This window comes from Schistocerca serialis, chromosome 4 (assembly GCF_023864345.2).
Source record: "Schistocerca serialis cubense isolate TAMUIC-IGC-003099 chromosome 4, iqSchSeri2.2, whole genome shotgun sequence".
Classification (NCBI taxonomy): domain Eukaryota; kingdom Metazoa; phylum Arthropoda; class Insecta; order Orthoptera; family Acrididae; genus Schistocerca; species Schistocerca serialis.
This window is the reverse complement of record NC_064641.1, coordinates 316,096,310-316,112,263: the sequence shown is the minus strand read 5'-3', so window position 1 is coordinate 316,112,263 and position 15,954 is coordinate 316,096,310. Positions and strand designations below refer to the sequence as shown.

General features: G+C 44.0%; 1 protein-coding gene across 1 annotated transcript in view; it reads right to left on the bottom strand.

Moving 5' to 3' along the window:
* LOC126474414 (glutamate receptor ionotropic, NMDA 2B-like) overlaps nucleotides 1-15,954 on the bottom strand; it is a 555,314-nt gene that overhangs the window by 217,949 nt on the left and 321,411 nt on the right. Inside the window, exon 4 of the mRNA XM_050101882.1 lies at nucleotides 2,237-2,463. Within this exon, the coding sequence (XP_049957839.1) occupies nucleotides 2,237-2,463 (227 nt within the window). The remainder of the gene's footprint in view (nucleotides 1-2,236; nucleotides 2,464-15,954) is intronic.

Below are 15,954 nucleotides of genomic sequence, written 5' to 3'. Positions count from 1 at the left end.
GCCTGAAGTCAGCAACACAGGGTGCCAACGCGAGTTGTGTCCCACTGGGGCGGAAGCCAGCTTTCTGCTGCCCATAGCCAGCCTGCCGTGCCAGGGTAGGGAGTGGCTAGCTCGTATGGGAACCACAGACAGTGTAACTGAAGATTAATAAAGCGTTTCTCTCGACCATCAGTCTGTCACTGGGCCTCACCAGTTCTCCACTCTGCTCACTCATTCAGACCCTAGTATATAAACTTATTCATATGACTTACGAATCAGGTACTGGTATATTTTGTAGGAGATTATGTTTTTACTCACATATTACGCTAGTACCGAACCACGCCACCACAAGCGCCAGCGACAATTGTAGCAACGACGGTTGCCGCACTGTTCTGGAACTTCTCGCTGCAACAGCTGTGAAACTTGATTTTCATACAAAGTACGTAGAAGATCCTCACACTAGGTCTATAATTTGTAAGGGGCAAATGTTTTTCGTTGAAATTTTATAGTAAATTTGTCCTCAGAGGACCAGCATTTTATGATCATAGACGGAAATTAAAAAAAGACTTTTTCTACACTTTCTGGATCACTGTTCGATTCGCAACCATGTTGCAGCTTGGGAAACTGTATAAGCTAGAACATATCTTCAGGTCGAGCGCATGTGCCCGATGACATTGCAGAGAAAGTGAGGCAAAATTTCGTTGACAGATCGAGAAAAGCAACTCGGCGTGGTTCTCACGAGCTGGCCTCTTTGATGTGTCTGTTTGGCATGTGGTATGAAAACAATTACATCACAAGCCCTTCAAATCAACCATAGTGCGGGAACTGAAAGACCCTGATGGGATTGTTCCCTAGGACTTCCGTGGAGAAATATTATGTTAGGATGAAGTCTGAGATTTCACTGGAAACATTTCTTTTACTGATGAGTTGACTTTACACTTAAGTGGTAAAGTAAATGAACACAACTGTAGGAATTGGAGCGATGATAATCCATGACAAGTCTTTGGACATGTAGTGACAGCCCAAATTGGAAACTATTTATGCATCGAGCACGTGCGAAGTTTACTGCACATTTTGTTTCCGAGAGAAATCAGAATATAGTCTGAAAAACCTTTTAATTCCAATGAGGCAGACAAAATATATATGCTAACACACCAGCGTCTGCTACTTCCTCCATAACCGCTTCTGAAGTAAGTGGATTGAGTCGAGGAGTGCCGATTGCATGGCCCGACGTTCAATGGATCTGACACTTCTTGATTTTTTGCTTGGGGCGTTTCATAAAGAATTCCATGTTTGTTCTTCTCATATTGGATTCTCTGGCAGATATCAGAGCAAGAATCTATGCCGTAATCAAACAGCTTGCAGAAAACTTGTCAGGAAATCGATTTGAGATGGGATGTGTGCCACATTACCAATGGAAGTCAGATTAAATGTGTTTAGATATAATGTAAAAAGAAACCCTGGTGTACCTTTGCTAAAAAAGACTCCAAAACCGGATCTGTAAGTCATGTGAATACATCTGTTTTTATTTTCAAAGTTGTAAAGTTCTTTTTGGAAAAGAAATAAGGAGTATTTACGGGAATGGAAAATTATATTAACTAGTGACAATCACTGTGCACTCGAACAACGAATATATGTCGTTTGTTGACGTATTGGACATTATCCATCTTTCCTTGCACTTTAATTCTACCTTCCTGAGGATTTGAAGTATCTAGTACCTATTGATCTGATGGAATCACATTTTATTGGAGACATATGAGTCCCAACGTTATCTTCGATGACGACAGAAGCTGAAGCAATGAAACAAAATTTGTGCCACAATCAGGACTTGAGTCCTGGTCTGCTACTTACTAGGCAGATTCACTAGCCACTACACCACTATAATCTTATGGCTACCACACCTGCGCAGACTAACATAGTGCAACGCCCTTCCTAACAGAAACTTCTGTTCACACCTTCAGCCCATTTTCCCCTTCTTGGGTGTGTACTGATTTTTGTGTTATTGGGGCGATGGACAACAGCAGTCAGTGCAGCTGTGGTAGCCACAGTGTTACGGTGGTGTAGTGATTAGCACACCAGCTTAGTAAGCGGGAGGCCTGAGTTCAAGTCCCAGTTGTGGCACAAATCTTAACTCATTGCTTCAGCTTGTACCCTTTATCCAGTACCTGTTTATCAGAAGACAAATACTGTTTTGGCCGGACGACGTCTGTCGATGGCGGCAGGAAGCGCTGGCGCCAGGGCCCGCGTGCCGACTTACCCAGCATGCCGACGGGGAAGTGCGAGGGCGTCTCGCGGTTCTCGATGACGCTCTGCGTGACCACCCAGACGTAGTTCTCGCCTGTGATCTTGAGGTCGCGCGCTGCCTTCAGGATGTGCACCGCCTCCTCGCGCGTCGAGTAGAGCAGCATGACGCGCGATTCCGAGTTCACCAGCTCCTGCAGGTCGCCCGGCTTCGTCACCAGAATCGTGTTCAGGATGTTGAACCTGCGGAAGGAGGGCCACGTGCAGCTGACCGCCTCATAGCTTGCATATGTGCGAGTGAGCGCACCAAGCACACAGCCAGTATGTAACAGATGCAAAGTCAAAGAGAAGTCATTCGTCTACACTATGAGTAGAGAATATAAAATTTTAGTTATTTAAGTGACTCTGACATTGAGGACGGTGTGCTAGATTTGAGGCTGACAGCGAGTGTCACCGAAAAAATGGTGATATATCGAAGTTATCCCATAAACATTGAAGAGCCAAACATTAAGACCACTGCCCACCGCGACGTTGGATGTCACCTGGTGGTGTTGCAGGCACGTGACGCGGTAGCAAAAGTATGTAAATTGAGCAGACACGGACGGCGGATCGCACCAGTGAAGATTAGAGTTGCAAATGGGGAAATGCGTTGCGATAAGCGACTTTGAAATAGGGTAGATTAGTATTACGCAGAGCTTGTGAAGGAATATCACGAAAACAGCGAAGCTGGTCGAATGTTCACGTGCTACTGTCGTAAGCATCTACGGAAAGAGTTAGAAGGACAATGAAAGTACCACTAGGCGCTAAATGGTTGGACGTCCACGACTATTGACAGAACGTGGGGTTCGGTGACTCCACTCCCTCGTAAAGTAGGATAGATGGTGATCTGTGGCATCTTTGATGAAAGAGCACAATGCTGGTGCACGCACAAGTGTTTCGGAGCAAACTCTTCATCTTATTTGTACTTATTGAATACGAAACTCCGCAACAGAACACTCCTACGTGTTCACGTGTTGACCCAAAGACATCGTCAATTACGACTACGATGGCCACGGGGCCATCGGATTCGACCGTCAATCAGTGGAAACGTGTCGGCTCTTTGGGTGAATCACATCTTTGCTACACTATGTCGCTAGTCATCTCCACAAACGCCGTCATCGAGGTGAACTGCGGCTAGAAATGGGCAGCGTGCCAAGGATGCAGACTGGTGAGAGCAGTATCGTACTATGGGAGACATTATCCTACACTTACATGGGACCTGCAGTGGAAATCGAAGAAACGCTGACAGCTGCGAACCACCTGCATCGGATTGTCGGCAGTGTGATTGTCCGTGTCTCCGAGCCAGAACCGTGCTACAGTGGTTTAAGGAGCATTATAGTGTACTCACGTTGGTGTCTCGGCGACCAAATTCGCCTGTGGAACCCGTCTGGGTCGATGTTGGGTGCTATCACCGCGTACGCAGATCAGCGTCCCGTTATGTACTCGCGTTACACAACCTGCGCGTGGACATCTAATACAATATACCCTCACAAGCCTACCTATAAACTATTGGACCCCTGTTTTGCTAAATCAGTGATGTGTTTCGTTCCAAATGTGGACAAACAAGCTATTAAGCAGGTGATCACAATATTTTGGGTCATCAGTGTACATTACACTGAAGCGCCAAAGAAACTGCTATAGGCATGTGTATTCAAGTACAGAGATATGTAAACGGGAAATATATGGCACTGCGGTCGGTAACGCCTACATAAGACAACAAGTGTCTGGCCCAGTTCTTAGATCGGCTACTGGTGCTACAATCGCAGGTTATCAATATTTAAGTGAGTTTGAACGGGGCGTTATAGTCGGCGCACGAGCGATGTGATACAGCATCTCCGAGGTAGCGATGAAGGGATTTTCCCGTACGACCATTTCACGAGTGTACGGTGAATATCTGGAATCCGGTAATACGTCAAATCTCCTACATCGCTGCGGGCGGAAAAAGATCCGGCAAGAACGGGACCAACGACGACTGAAGACAATCGTTCAACGTGTTAGAAGTGCAGTCCTTCCGCAATCTGCTGCAGATTTCAACGTTGGGCCATCAACACGTGTAAGCCTCCGAACGATTCAACGAAACATCGTCGATATGGGCTTTCGGAACCGAAGACCCACTCGTGTACGCTTGATGACTGTACGACACAAAGCTTTACACCTTGCCCGTTCCCGTCAACACCGGCAATAGTCTGTCGATGACTGGAAACATGTCGCGAGGTCGGAGAATCGTTTCAAATTGTATCGAGAGGATGGACGTGTGCGGGTATGGGACAACCTCATGAATCAACGGACCTTGCATGTCAGCAGGGTACTATTCAAGCTGGTGAAGGCTCTGTAAAGGGTTGGAGCGCGTGAGTTGGAGTGATATGGAACCCTGATACATGTAGATACGACTCTGACGGGTGACACGTACTTAAGCATCCTCTCTGATCACCTGCGTCCATTCATGTCCATTGTCCGTTTCGACGGATTTGGGCAAATCCAGCAGGACAATTGGATACCCCATACGTCCACAACTGCTACAGAGTGGCTCCCGGAACACTATTCTGAGTTTAAACACTTCCGCTGGCCACCAAAATTGCCAGACGTGATCAAAATTGAGCATATCTGGGATGCCTTGCAAAGTGCTGTCCAGAAGAGATCACCTTCTCGTACTCTTCCCGATTTATGCATTGTCCTGCAGGACTCATGGTATCAGTTGCCTCTAGCACTATTTCAGACATTACTTGAGTCCATGCCACGTCATGTTGCGGCACTACCGCGTACTAGCTTGGGCCGTACAGGACATTAAGCAGGTGTATCAGTTTCTTTCGCTCTTCTGTGTATAGATGTCAAAGTTTGTTTGTATGTCTGTTATTCCTTCACCCTGAAACGGCTGAACGTATTTGGAAGAAATTTAGAATGGAAATATACTCAGAATTAATAATAGGCTACTTTTAAAGTGTGAATCACATGATATTTATTAATTTGGAGAATTTAACGCCAAATGTGGGACAAAAATTACTTTCAGAAAGAGCTGTTTACTCTTTGACTTTTGAACTGAATCGTTTTTGTGAAAATGCTCTTGTCGTTGAATATCACCTACATAATGTTGTTGTTGTTGTTGTGGTCTTCAGTCCTGAGACTGGTTTGATGCAGCTCTCCATGCTACTCTATCCTGTGCAAGCTTTTTCATCTCCCAGTACCTACTGCAACCTACATCCTTCTGAATCTGCTTAGTGTATTCATCTCGTGGTCTCCCTCTACGATTTTTACCCTCCACGCTGCCCTCCAATACTAAATTGGTGATCCCTTGATGCCTCAGAACATGCCCTACCAACCGATCCCTTCTTCTGGTCAAGTTGTGCCACAAACTTCTCTTCTCCCCAATCCTATCCAATACTTCCTCATTAGTTAAATGATCTACCCATCTAATCTTCAGCATTCTTCTGTAGCACCACATTTCGAAAGCTTCTATTCTCTTCTTGTCTAAACTATTTATCGTCCATGTTTCACTTCCATACATGGCTACACTCCATACGAATACTTTCAGAAATGACTTCCTGACACTTAAATCAATACTGGATGTTAACAAATTTCTTTTCTTCAGAAACGCTTTCCTTGCCATTGCCAGTCTACATTTTATATCCTCTCTACTTCGACCATCATCAGTTATTTTGCTCCCCAAATAGCAAAACTCCTTTACTACTTTAAGTGCCTCATTTCCTAATCTAATTCCCTCAGCATCACCCGACTTAATTAGACTACATTCCATTATCCTTGTTTTGCTTTTGTTGATGTTCATCTTATATCCTCCTTTCAAGACACTGTCCATTCCATTCAACTGCTCTTCCAAGTCCTTTGCTGTCTCTGACAGAATTACAATGTCATCGGCGAACCTCAAAGTTTTTATTTCTTCTCCATGAATTTTAATACCTACTCCGAATTTTTCTTTTGTTTCCTTTACTGCTTGCTCAATATACAGATTGAACAACATCGGGGACAGGCTACAACCCTGTCTTACTCCCTTCCCAACCACTGCTTCCCTTTCATGTCCCTCGACTCTTATAACTGCCATCTGGTTTCTGTACAAATTGTAAATAGCCTTTCGCTCCCTGTATTTTACCCCTGCCACCTTTAGAATTTGAAAGAGAGTATTCCAGTCAACATTGTCAAAAGCTTTCTCTAAGTCTACAAATGCTAGAAACGTAGGTTTGCCTTTCCTTAATCTTTCTTCTAAGATAAGTCGTAAGGTCAGTATTGCCTCACGTGTTCCAGTGTTTCTACGGAATCCAAACTGATCTTCCCCGAGGTTGGCTTCTACTAGTTTTTCCATTCGTCTGTAAAGAATTCGTGTTAGTATTTTGCAGCTGTGACTTATTAAGCTGATAGTTCGGTAATTTTCACATCTGTCAACACCTGCTTTCTTTGGGGTTGGAATTATTATATTCTTCTTGAAGTCTGAGGGTATTTCGCCTGTTTCATACATCTTGCTCACCAGATGGTAGAGTTTTGTCAGGACTGGCTCTCCCACGGCCGTCAGTGGTTCCAATGGAATATTGTCTACTCCGGGGGCCTTGTTTCGACTCAGGTCTTTCAGTGCTCTGTCAAACTCTTCACGCAGTATCGTATCTCCCATTTCATCTTCATCTACATCCTCTTCCATTTCCATAATATTGTCCTCAAGTACAACGCCCTTGTATAGACTCTCTATATACTCCTGCCACCTTTCTGCTTTCCCTTCTTTGCTTAGCACTGGGTTTCCATCTGAGCTCTTGATATTCATACAAGTCGTTCTCTTATCTCCAAAGGTCTCTTTAATTTTCCTGTAGGCGGTATCTATCTTACCCCTAGTGAGATAGGCCTCTACATCCTTACATTTGTCCTCTAGCCATCCCTGCTTAGCCATTTTGCACTTCCTGTCGATCGCATTTTTGAGACGTTTGTATTCCTTTTTGCCTGTTTCACTTACTGCATTTTTATATTTTCTCCTTTCATCAATTAAATTCAATATTTCTTCTGTTACCCAAGGATTTCTACTAGCCCTCGTCTTTTTACCTACTTGATCCTCTGCTGCCTTCACTACTTCATCCCTCAAAGCTACCCATTCTTCTTCTACTGTATTTATTTCCCCCATTCCTGTCAATTGCTCCCTTATGCTCTCCCTGAATCTCTGTACAACCTCTGGTTCTTTTTGTTTATCCAGGTCCCATCTCCTTAAATTCCCACCTTTTTGCAGTTTCTTCAGTTTTAATCTACAGGTCATAACCAATAGATTGTGGTCAGAGTCCACATCTGCCCCTGGAAATGTCTTACAATTTAAAACCTGGTTCCTAAATCTCTGTCTTACCATTATATAATCTATCTGATACCTTTTAGTATCTCCAGGGTTCTTCCATGTATACAACCTTCTTTCATGATTCTTAAACCAAGTGTTAGTTATGATTATGTTGTGCTCTGTGCAAAATTCGACCAGGCGGCTTCCTCTTTCATTTCTGTCCCCCAATCCATATTCACCTACTATGTTTCCTTCTCTCCCTTTTCCTACACTCGAATTCCAGTCACCCATGACTATTAAATTTTCGTCTCCCTTCACAATCTGAATAATTTCTTTTATTTCATCATACATTTCTTCAATTTCTTCGTCATCTGCAGAGCTAGTTGGCATATAAACTTGTACTACTGTAGTAGGCGTGGGCTTCATATCTATCTTGGCCACAATAATGCGTTCCCTATGCTGTTTGTAGTAGCTTACCCGCATTCCTATTTTCCTATTCATTATTAAACCTACTCCTGCATTACCCCTATTTGATTTTGTGTTTATAACCCTGTAGTCACCTGACCAGAAGTCTTGTTCCTCCTGCCACCGAACTTCACTAATTCCCACTATATCTAACTTCAACCTATCCATTTCCCTTTTTAAATTTTCTAACCTACCTGCCCGATTAAGGGATCTGACATTCCATGCTCCGATCCGTAGAACGCCAGTTTTCTTTCTCCTGATAACGACATCCTCTTGAGTAGTCCCCGCCCGGAGATCCGAATGGGGGACTATTTTACCTCCGGAATATTTTACCCAAGAGGACGCCATCATCATGTAATCATACAGTAAAGCTGCATGCCCTCGGGAAAAATTACGGCTGTAGTTTCCCCTTGCTTTCAGCCGTTCGCAGTACCAGCACAGCAAGGCCGTTTTGGTTATTGTTACAAGGCCAGATCAGTCAATCATCCAGACCGTTGCCCTTGCAACTACTGAAAAGGCTGCTGCCCCTCTTCAGGAACCACACGTTTGTCTGGCCTCTCAACAGATACCCCTCCGTTGTGGTTGCACCTACGGTACGGCTATCTGTATCGCTGAGGCACGCAAGCCTCCCCACCAACGGCAAGGTCCATGGTTCATGGGGGGGGGGGGTACCTACATAATATGATTCAACATAATGAATGAAATAGTTATACGAGGGATGTTGAGTAAGTAAGGTCCGATCGGGTGCGAAACGGAAACCATTGTGCAAATACGATGAAGCTTTGGACAAATGTGTTGGGCAATATCTCTAGTACGCCCTTCGATCACGTCACGTCGCTCTTTCCAGTTCAGAGAGCACAGTGAGCAGGTAAACATGCCCAGATAAATAGTATCTCCCTCCAGGTATGAGGGTCTGGTAGAAGATTTCGCCTGATGTCATGCAGCCCACATAACACAGCTTCCACGCGTTTCCTTCTTCATGACAATTTTCGGCCGGACTCTGCGGGAGCAATGAAGATGCTGCTGCACCGTTTTGTATTTGATCACTCACAACACAGCCCATAGCTGGCTTCCCCTGAGTTTCACCTCTTCTCACATGAACCGCTGGCTTTGATGACAACCTTCTGGCACAGACGAACGAGCTGTAGACAAGCGTAGAGAATTGGCGCCAAGTACAGCCGGTTGTCTTCTGTGTCAAGAGTATTGGAAAGTTGGTACAATGCTACGACAGATGTCTAAGTCGGAACGACGACTATGTAGAGAAAAAGCTGAAAGGTGAAGCTCACTGTTGCAAATAAAACAGTTTCGATCTTCACAGTGGTTAGCATTTCACAACTTATTGGACCTTTTTTAACTGTTTTGACAAATGAAATAACTACGTACATAAATCTAGCACAGCACAAACATTTATGTAGGATAAAAATCATCATAAACTCCGTAACAATGTAATTTTTTTTTGAGTCATCAGTATTCTGACTAGTTTGATTCTGCCCACCACGAAATCCTTTTATGTGCCAATCCCTTCATCTCAGAGCAATCTACGTACATAATTATTTGCTGAATGTATTCCAATTTGTCTTCCTCTACAGCTTCTGCCCTCTACAGCTCCCTCTAGTACCATGGAAGTCATTCTCTGATGTCTTAACAGATGTCCTATCCAACGCAAAACCTCCTCATTCCTTACCTTATCAGTCCACCTAATTTTCAACATTCGTCTGTAGCACCACATTTCAAATGCATCGATTCTTATCTGTTCCATGTTTCTCTACCATACAGTGCTGTGCTAAAAACGTACGTGGTCAGAAATTTCTTCCTCAAATTAAGGCCTATGTTCGATACTAGTAGAGTTCTTTTGGCCAGAATACCCTTTTTGCCGGTGTTGATCTGCTGATGATGTCCTACTTGCCCCGCCTGTTATTTATTATTTTGCTGAGAAGGCACCAGAATTCCTGTACTTCATTACTAGCGACCCGATTTTAAGTTTCGTCTTTCTTCGATTTACTGTCAATCCATATTCTGTACTCATTGGACTGTTCATTCCATTCAGAACATCATGTAATTCTTCTTCTCACTCAGGGTAGAAATGTCATCAGCGAATCGTATCATTGATATCCCTTCACTTTGAATTTTAATCACACTCCTGGAACTTTCTTTCATTTCTATTATTTCTTCTTCGATGTACAGATTGAACAGTAGGGGCGAAGAACTACAGCCCTATCTTACACCCTTTTTACTCCGAACACTGCATTCTTGGTCGTACCGTGTTATTATTACCTCTTGGCTCTTGTACATATTGTGCATTACCCGTCTCTCCCTACAGCGTACCCCTATGTTTCTCAAAATTTCGAACATCTTGAACAATTTTACATTGTCGAACGCTTTTTCCAGGTCGACAAATCCTGTTTCTTGTTTTTCATTAGCCTTGCTTCCATTACTAATCGCAATGTCAGAGTTGCCTCAGTGTTGCTTTTTCCTTTCCTAAAGCCAAACTGATCGTCATTTAATACATCCCGAATTATCTTTCCTATTCTTCTGTATATTATTCTTGTCAGCGAATTGGATGCTGGTGCCCTCACAAGTGTTAAGCTGAATCTGCGACAATTCTCGCACTCGAAATCACTTGCAGTTTTCGGAACTGTGTGCATGATATTTTTGCGAAAGTCAGATGGTATGTCATCAGACTCATACGTTATACACACCAGCGTAAATAGTGTTTTTTTTGCCACTTCGCCCAATGATTTTAGAAATTCTGGTGCAATGTTATCCATCCCTTCTGCCTTATTTAATCTTAAGTCCTCCAAAGCTCTCTTAAATTCTGATTCCAATACTAGATTTCCCATCTCTTCTAAATCGACTCCTTCCTTCCTGTATTATATCACACAAATTACCCCCTCATAGAGGCCTTCAATGTACTTCTTCCACGTATCCGTTCTCTTCTCTCCATTTAATAGTGGAACACTCGTCGCACCCTAATGTTATCACCATTGGTTTTAATTTCGCTGAAGGTTGTTCTGGCTTTTCTATATGCTGATTTAGTCCTTTCAACAATCATTTCTTTTTCGGTTTCTTCACATTTTGGGTGCAGCTATTTCGTCTTAGTTTCCCTGCGCTCTTGTTTATTTCATTCTTCAGTGACTTGTATTTCTGTGTTCCATAAAAACCTCTGAACGTTTTTGTATTTACTACTTTGATCGATCAAATGAAGTATTTCTTCTGTTACTCGTGATTTATTGGCTGTTACCTTCTTTGAACCAATGTTTCCCTTCTAACTTCTGTAACTGCCTTTTTTAGAGTTATACTTTCTTCTTCAAATGTACTGCCTACTGAGGTATTTCTTATTGCTGTATGTATAGCCTTAGAGAACTTATAGCGTATCTCGTCATTCCTTAGTACTTCTGTATCCCACTTCTTTGTGTATTTATTTTTCCTAACTAATCTTTTTAACTTCAGCCTACTCTTCATCACTACTACATTGTGATCTGAGTCTATATCTGCTCCTGGTTATGCTTTACAATCCAGTATCTGATTCCGGAATCTCTCTCTGACTATGATGCAATGTAACTGAAATCTTCCCGTATCAACCGCCGTTTCCAAGTGTACCTCCTCTTCTTGTGATTCTTGAACAAAGTATTCGCTATTACTAGCTGAAATTTATTACACAACTCAATTAACCTCTCTCCTCTCTCATTCTTGTCGCCAGCCCATATTGTCCTGCAATCTTTTATTCTACTCCTTCCCCAATAAGTGTATTCCAGTTTCCCATGACAACTATATTTGCATCTCCCTTTAAGTACTGTATTACTCTTTCATGGTCCTCATATACATTTTCTACCTCTTCATCTTCAGACTGCGACGTCGGCATGTATACCTGGACTATCGTTGTCGGTGTTGGTTTGCTGTCGACTCTCACAAGAACAACGTATCTCTGAACCGTTCACAGTAACACGCTCTCTGCCGTACCTTCTTATTCATAAAAAATCCCATTCCTGTTATACCATTTTTTGCTGCTGTTGATGTTACCCTGTACACATCTGATCAGAAATCCTTGTCTTCTTTCTACTTCACTTAACTGACTACTACTGTATCTAGATTGAGCCTTTGCATTTCCCTTTTCGAATTTTCTAGCTTCCCTACCATTTCAAACTTCTGACATTCTACGCCCCACTGGTAGAACGTTTTCCATTCGTTGGTTACTCAGTCTTTTTCTCATGGTCAAATCCCCCTTGCCAGTCCCCTTCCGGAGATCCCAGTGGCGGCCTATTCGGGAATCTTTTGCCAATGGAGAGATCATTATGACCCTTTTCAATTACAGGCCACATGTCCTGTGGATATACGTTACGTATCATTAACGCAATGGTTTCCAATTGACATCTGCATCGTCATGCGGTTCATAAGTGCATGAAAATATTTTGCAGTTTGAAAGTGTATTGCGTCGTGATACTATTTGGATTCTTGAACAGTGACTTGGATTTTATGTTTGGAATTGAATTATTTGTAATTTTTTGTAGATTTCGCTTACTTTGAGCGTCCTGATATTTCAGGAGAATTAATGTTGGGAACTTGGATTGTGTAAGTTGAGTTGTGGGCGACAGTTATTCTATTAGCTTCCCTCACCGCCTAAAACGTGTTACTATTATTATTGTTATTATTATTATTATTTCGATGTGCATGGTTTGGTGGGCCACAGCTGGTTCGCTCCTCACCCCCAAGAGAGAACTTTTGTGATGGAGCAAACAGGTGGATAGTGAGTTTTCTTGAACATTTCTTTACAAATAACTACTTAATCGTCGGTAACAATGGTGGGTGCATCTAATTATACCATATGTACGCGGATCATCATCTCGTGGTTAATAGAGCTGCTGGCGTTCTGGGTTCGCTCCCGGCTGAGTCGGAAATTTCCCTCACTCGAGATCTGGGTGTTTGTGTGTCCTCATCATTTAACCTCACCTTCACCGACACGAAAGTTGCTGAAGTGGCGTCAATCAAGGAACCTTGCAACAGTCGGCCGAACTACCCCAGACGAGGTCTGCTGTACTATAATGCCACATGATCATTTCATTTCATTATAATACGGCGGGGGAATTCTGGAAGAAGACAAGACACTCCATTGAGGGAATTTGGAAGTCTTCTAAGCTTTGATGAAACAGAACAGACAATTTTCTTTCGCTCAACCTGTGGTGATACACAGGAATGCTTAACTTCTATTTCTTATTTTTCGTATTTCTAGTCATGCAGCGTAATTAATTGATGTGAAAAACAAAGCTATACGCAAACAGCATATGATCAGCATGTTATGTAGTTGGAATACGAATGTCAGTGTGTAGTAGTCAGTGCCTTTTATTTACACACTATTTGAATGTACACCCGAAGAATGTAATCGTTTTCAGGGGAACAAATGCGCAAAACATGAATATACACTCCTGGAAATGGAAAAAAGAACACATTGACACCGGTGTGTCAGACCCACCATACTTGCTCCGGACACTGCGAGAGGGCTGTACAAGCAATGATCACACGCACGGCACAGCGGACACACCAGGAACCGCGGTGTTGGCCGTCGAATGGCGCTAGCTGCGCAGCATTTGTGCACCGCCGCCGCCAGTGTCAGCCAGTTTGCCGTGGCATACGGAGCTCCATCGCAGTCTTTAACACTGGTAGCATGCCGCGACAGCGTGGACGTGAACCGTATGTGCAGTTGACGGACTTTGAGCGAGGGCGTATAGTGGGCATGCGGGAGGCCGGGTGGACGTACCGCCGAATTGCTCAACACGTGGGGCGTGAGGTCTCCACAGTACATCGATGTTGTCGCCAGTGGTCGGCGGAAGGTGCACGTGCCCGTCGACCTGGGACCGGACCGCAGCGACGCACGGATGCACGCCAAGACCGTAGGATCCTACGCAGTGCCGTAGGGGGCCGCACCGCCACTTCCCAGCAAATTAGGGACACTATTGCTCCTGGGGTATCGGCGAGGACCATTCGCAACCGTCTCCATGAAGCTGGGCTACGGTCCCACACACCGTTAGGCCGTCTTCCGCTCACGCCCCAACATCGTGCAGCCCACCTCCAGTGGTGTCGCGACAGGCGTGAATGGAGGGACGAATGGAGATGTGTCGTCTTCAGCGATGAGAGTCGCTTCTGCCTTGGTGCCAATGATGGTCGTATGCGTGTTTGGCGCCGTGCAGGTGAGCGCCACAATCAGGACTGCATACGACCGAGGCACACAGGGCCAACACCCGGCATCATGGTGTGGGGAGCGATCTCCTACACTGGCCGTACACCACTGGTGATCGTCGAGGGGACACTGAATAGTGCACGGTACATCCAAACCGTCATCGAACCCATCGTTCTTCCATTCCGAGACCGGCAAGGGAACTTGCTGTTCCAACAGGACAATGCACGTCCGCATGTATCCCGTGCCACCCAACGTGCTCTAGAAGGTGTAAGTCAACTACCCTGGCCAGCAAGATCTCCGGATCTGTCCCCCATTGAGCATGTTTGGGACTGGATGAAGCGTCGTCTCACGTGGTCTGCACGTCCAGCACGAACGGTGGTCCAACTGAGGCGCCAGGTGGAAATGGCATGGCAAGCCGTTCCACAGGACTACATCCAGCATCTCTACGATCGTCTCCATGGGAGAATAGCAGCCTGCATTGCTGCGAAAGGTGGATATACACTGTACTAGTGCCGACATTGTGCATGCTCTGTTGCCTGTGTCTACGTGCCTGTGGTTCTGTCAGTGTGATCATGTGATGTATCTGACCCCAGGAATGTGTCAATAAAATTTCCCCTTCCTGGGACAATGAATTCACGGTGTTCTTATTTCAATTTCCAGGAGTGTAGTTTTTAAGCTAGAGGAAGACCCTTAACTATAATATTAAGAAATCGTAGTCATTATAAAAAGCCAATTAAACGTTGGATATTTTATGAAAACTATGGGAGTACACTTACCTGTCGGTTATGTGCTTAAAAATAACTTTCACTGTTAATGCACAAGCAGCTCTGTAAAACACGAAGAGGACTTACCTTACCAAGAAAGAACACACTTAAAGCTCAACAGATCATTTTCCGTCAAGAGATGAAATTTTTCAGTGAACTGTGTAAGGAAATTGAACAGATTTCAATACATGTTTTACAGGAGAATTTAAAAGTACCTGTTAAGCAATACACTCTACGTACTGAAAGATTTCTTGGATTCCACAGAGTAGGGGTTTATCAGAAATATAAAAAAATTAGATAATACTAAAAATCTCTCGTTTAGCAATACTCTTTCGCGCTATGTTTTCTTCATTTATAGTTTTGAGAGCCGCCACGAAAACTCTGCGATAGTTGCCTTTAACTTACTGCCATCACTGTGCGCTTACCTCAGTCAGTACGAGGGGATATGGTTCAAATGGCTCTGAGCACTATGGTACTTAACTGCTGTGGTCATCAGTCCCCTAGAACTTAGAACTACTTAAACCTAACTAACCTAAGGACATCACACAACACCCATTAGTGTATCAACTGCTAGTGTTGTTCTGACACTAGCCTTCATTTGTGCAGATTACTTTTCACTAAAAAGGATGATCACTCATCCGAACCAAACTACCCATAGAATGGATTCGCACTAGTAAGTAAAAAATTCTTGCAAACCGAAGGGGCTCGGTTCAAAAATTCAAATGGCTCTGAGCATTATGGGACTTAACATCTGAGGTCATCAGTCCCTACAACTTAGAACTACTTAAACCTAACTAACCTAAGGACATCACACACATCCACGCCCGAGGCAGGATTCGAACCTGCGACCGTAGCGGTCACGCGGCTCCAGACTGTAGCGCCTAGAACTTCACGGCCACTCCGGCCAGCTTGACGGGATACTAAATAAGTTTTCCAGGAAAGCAAAAAGTGGTGACGAAGTGGGAACAAAACAGTATTGGCATGGACCTGATGTTAGTCGACTGTGTGGGCAGCGGTCAGTGTTTATAAATAAATTAATA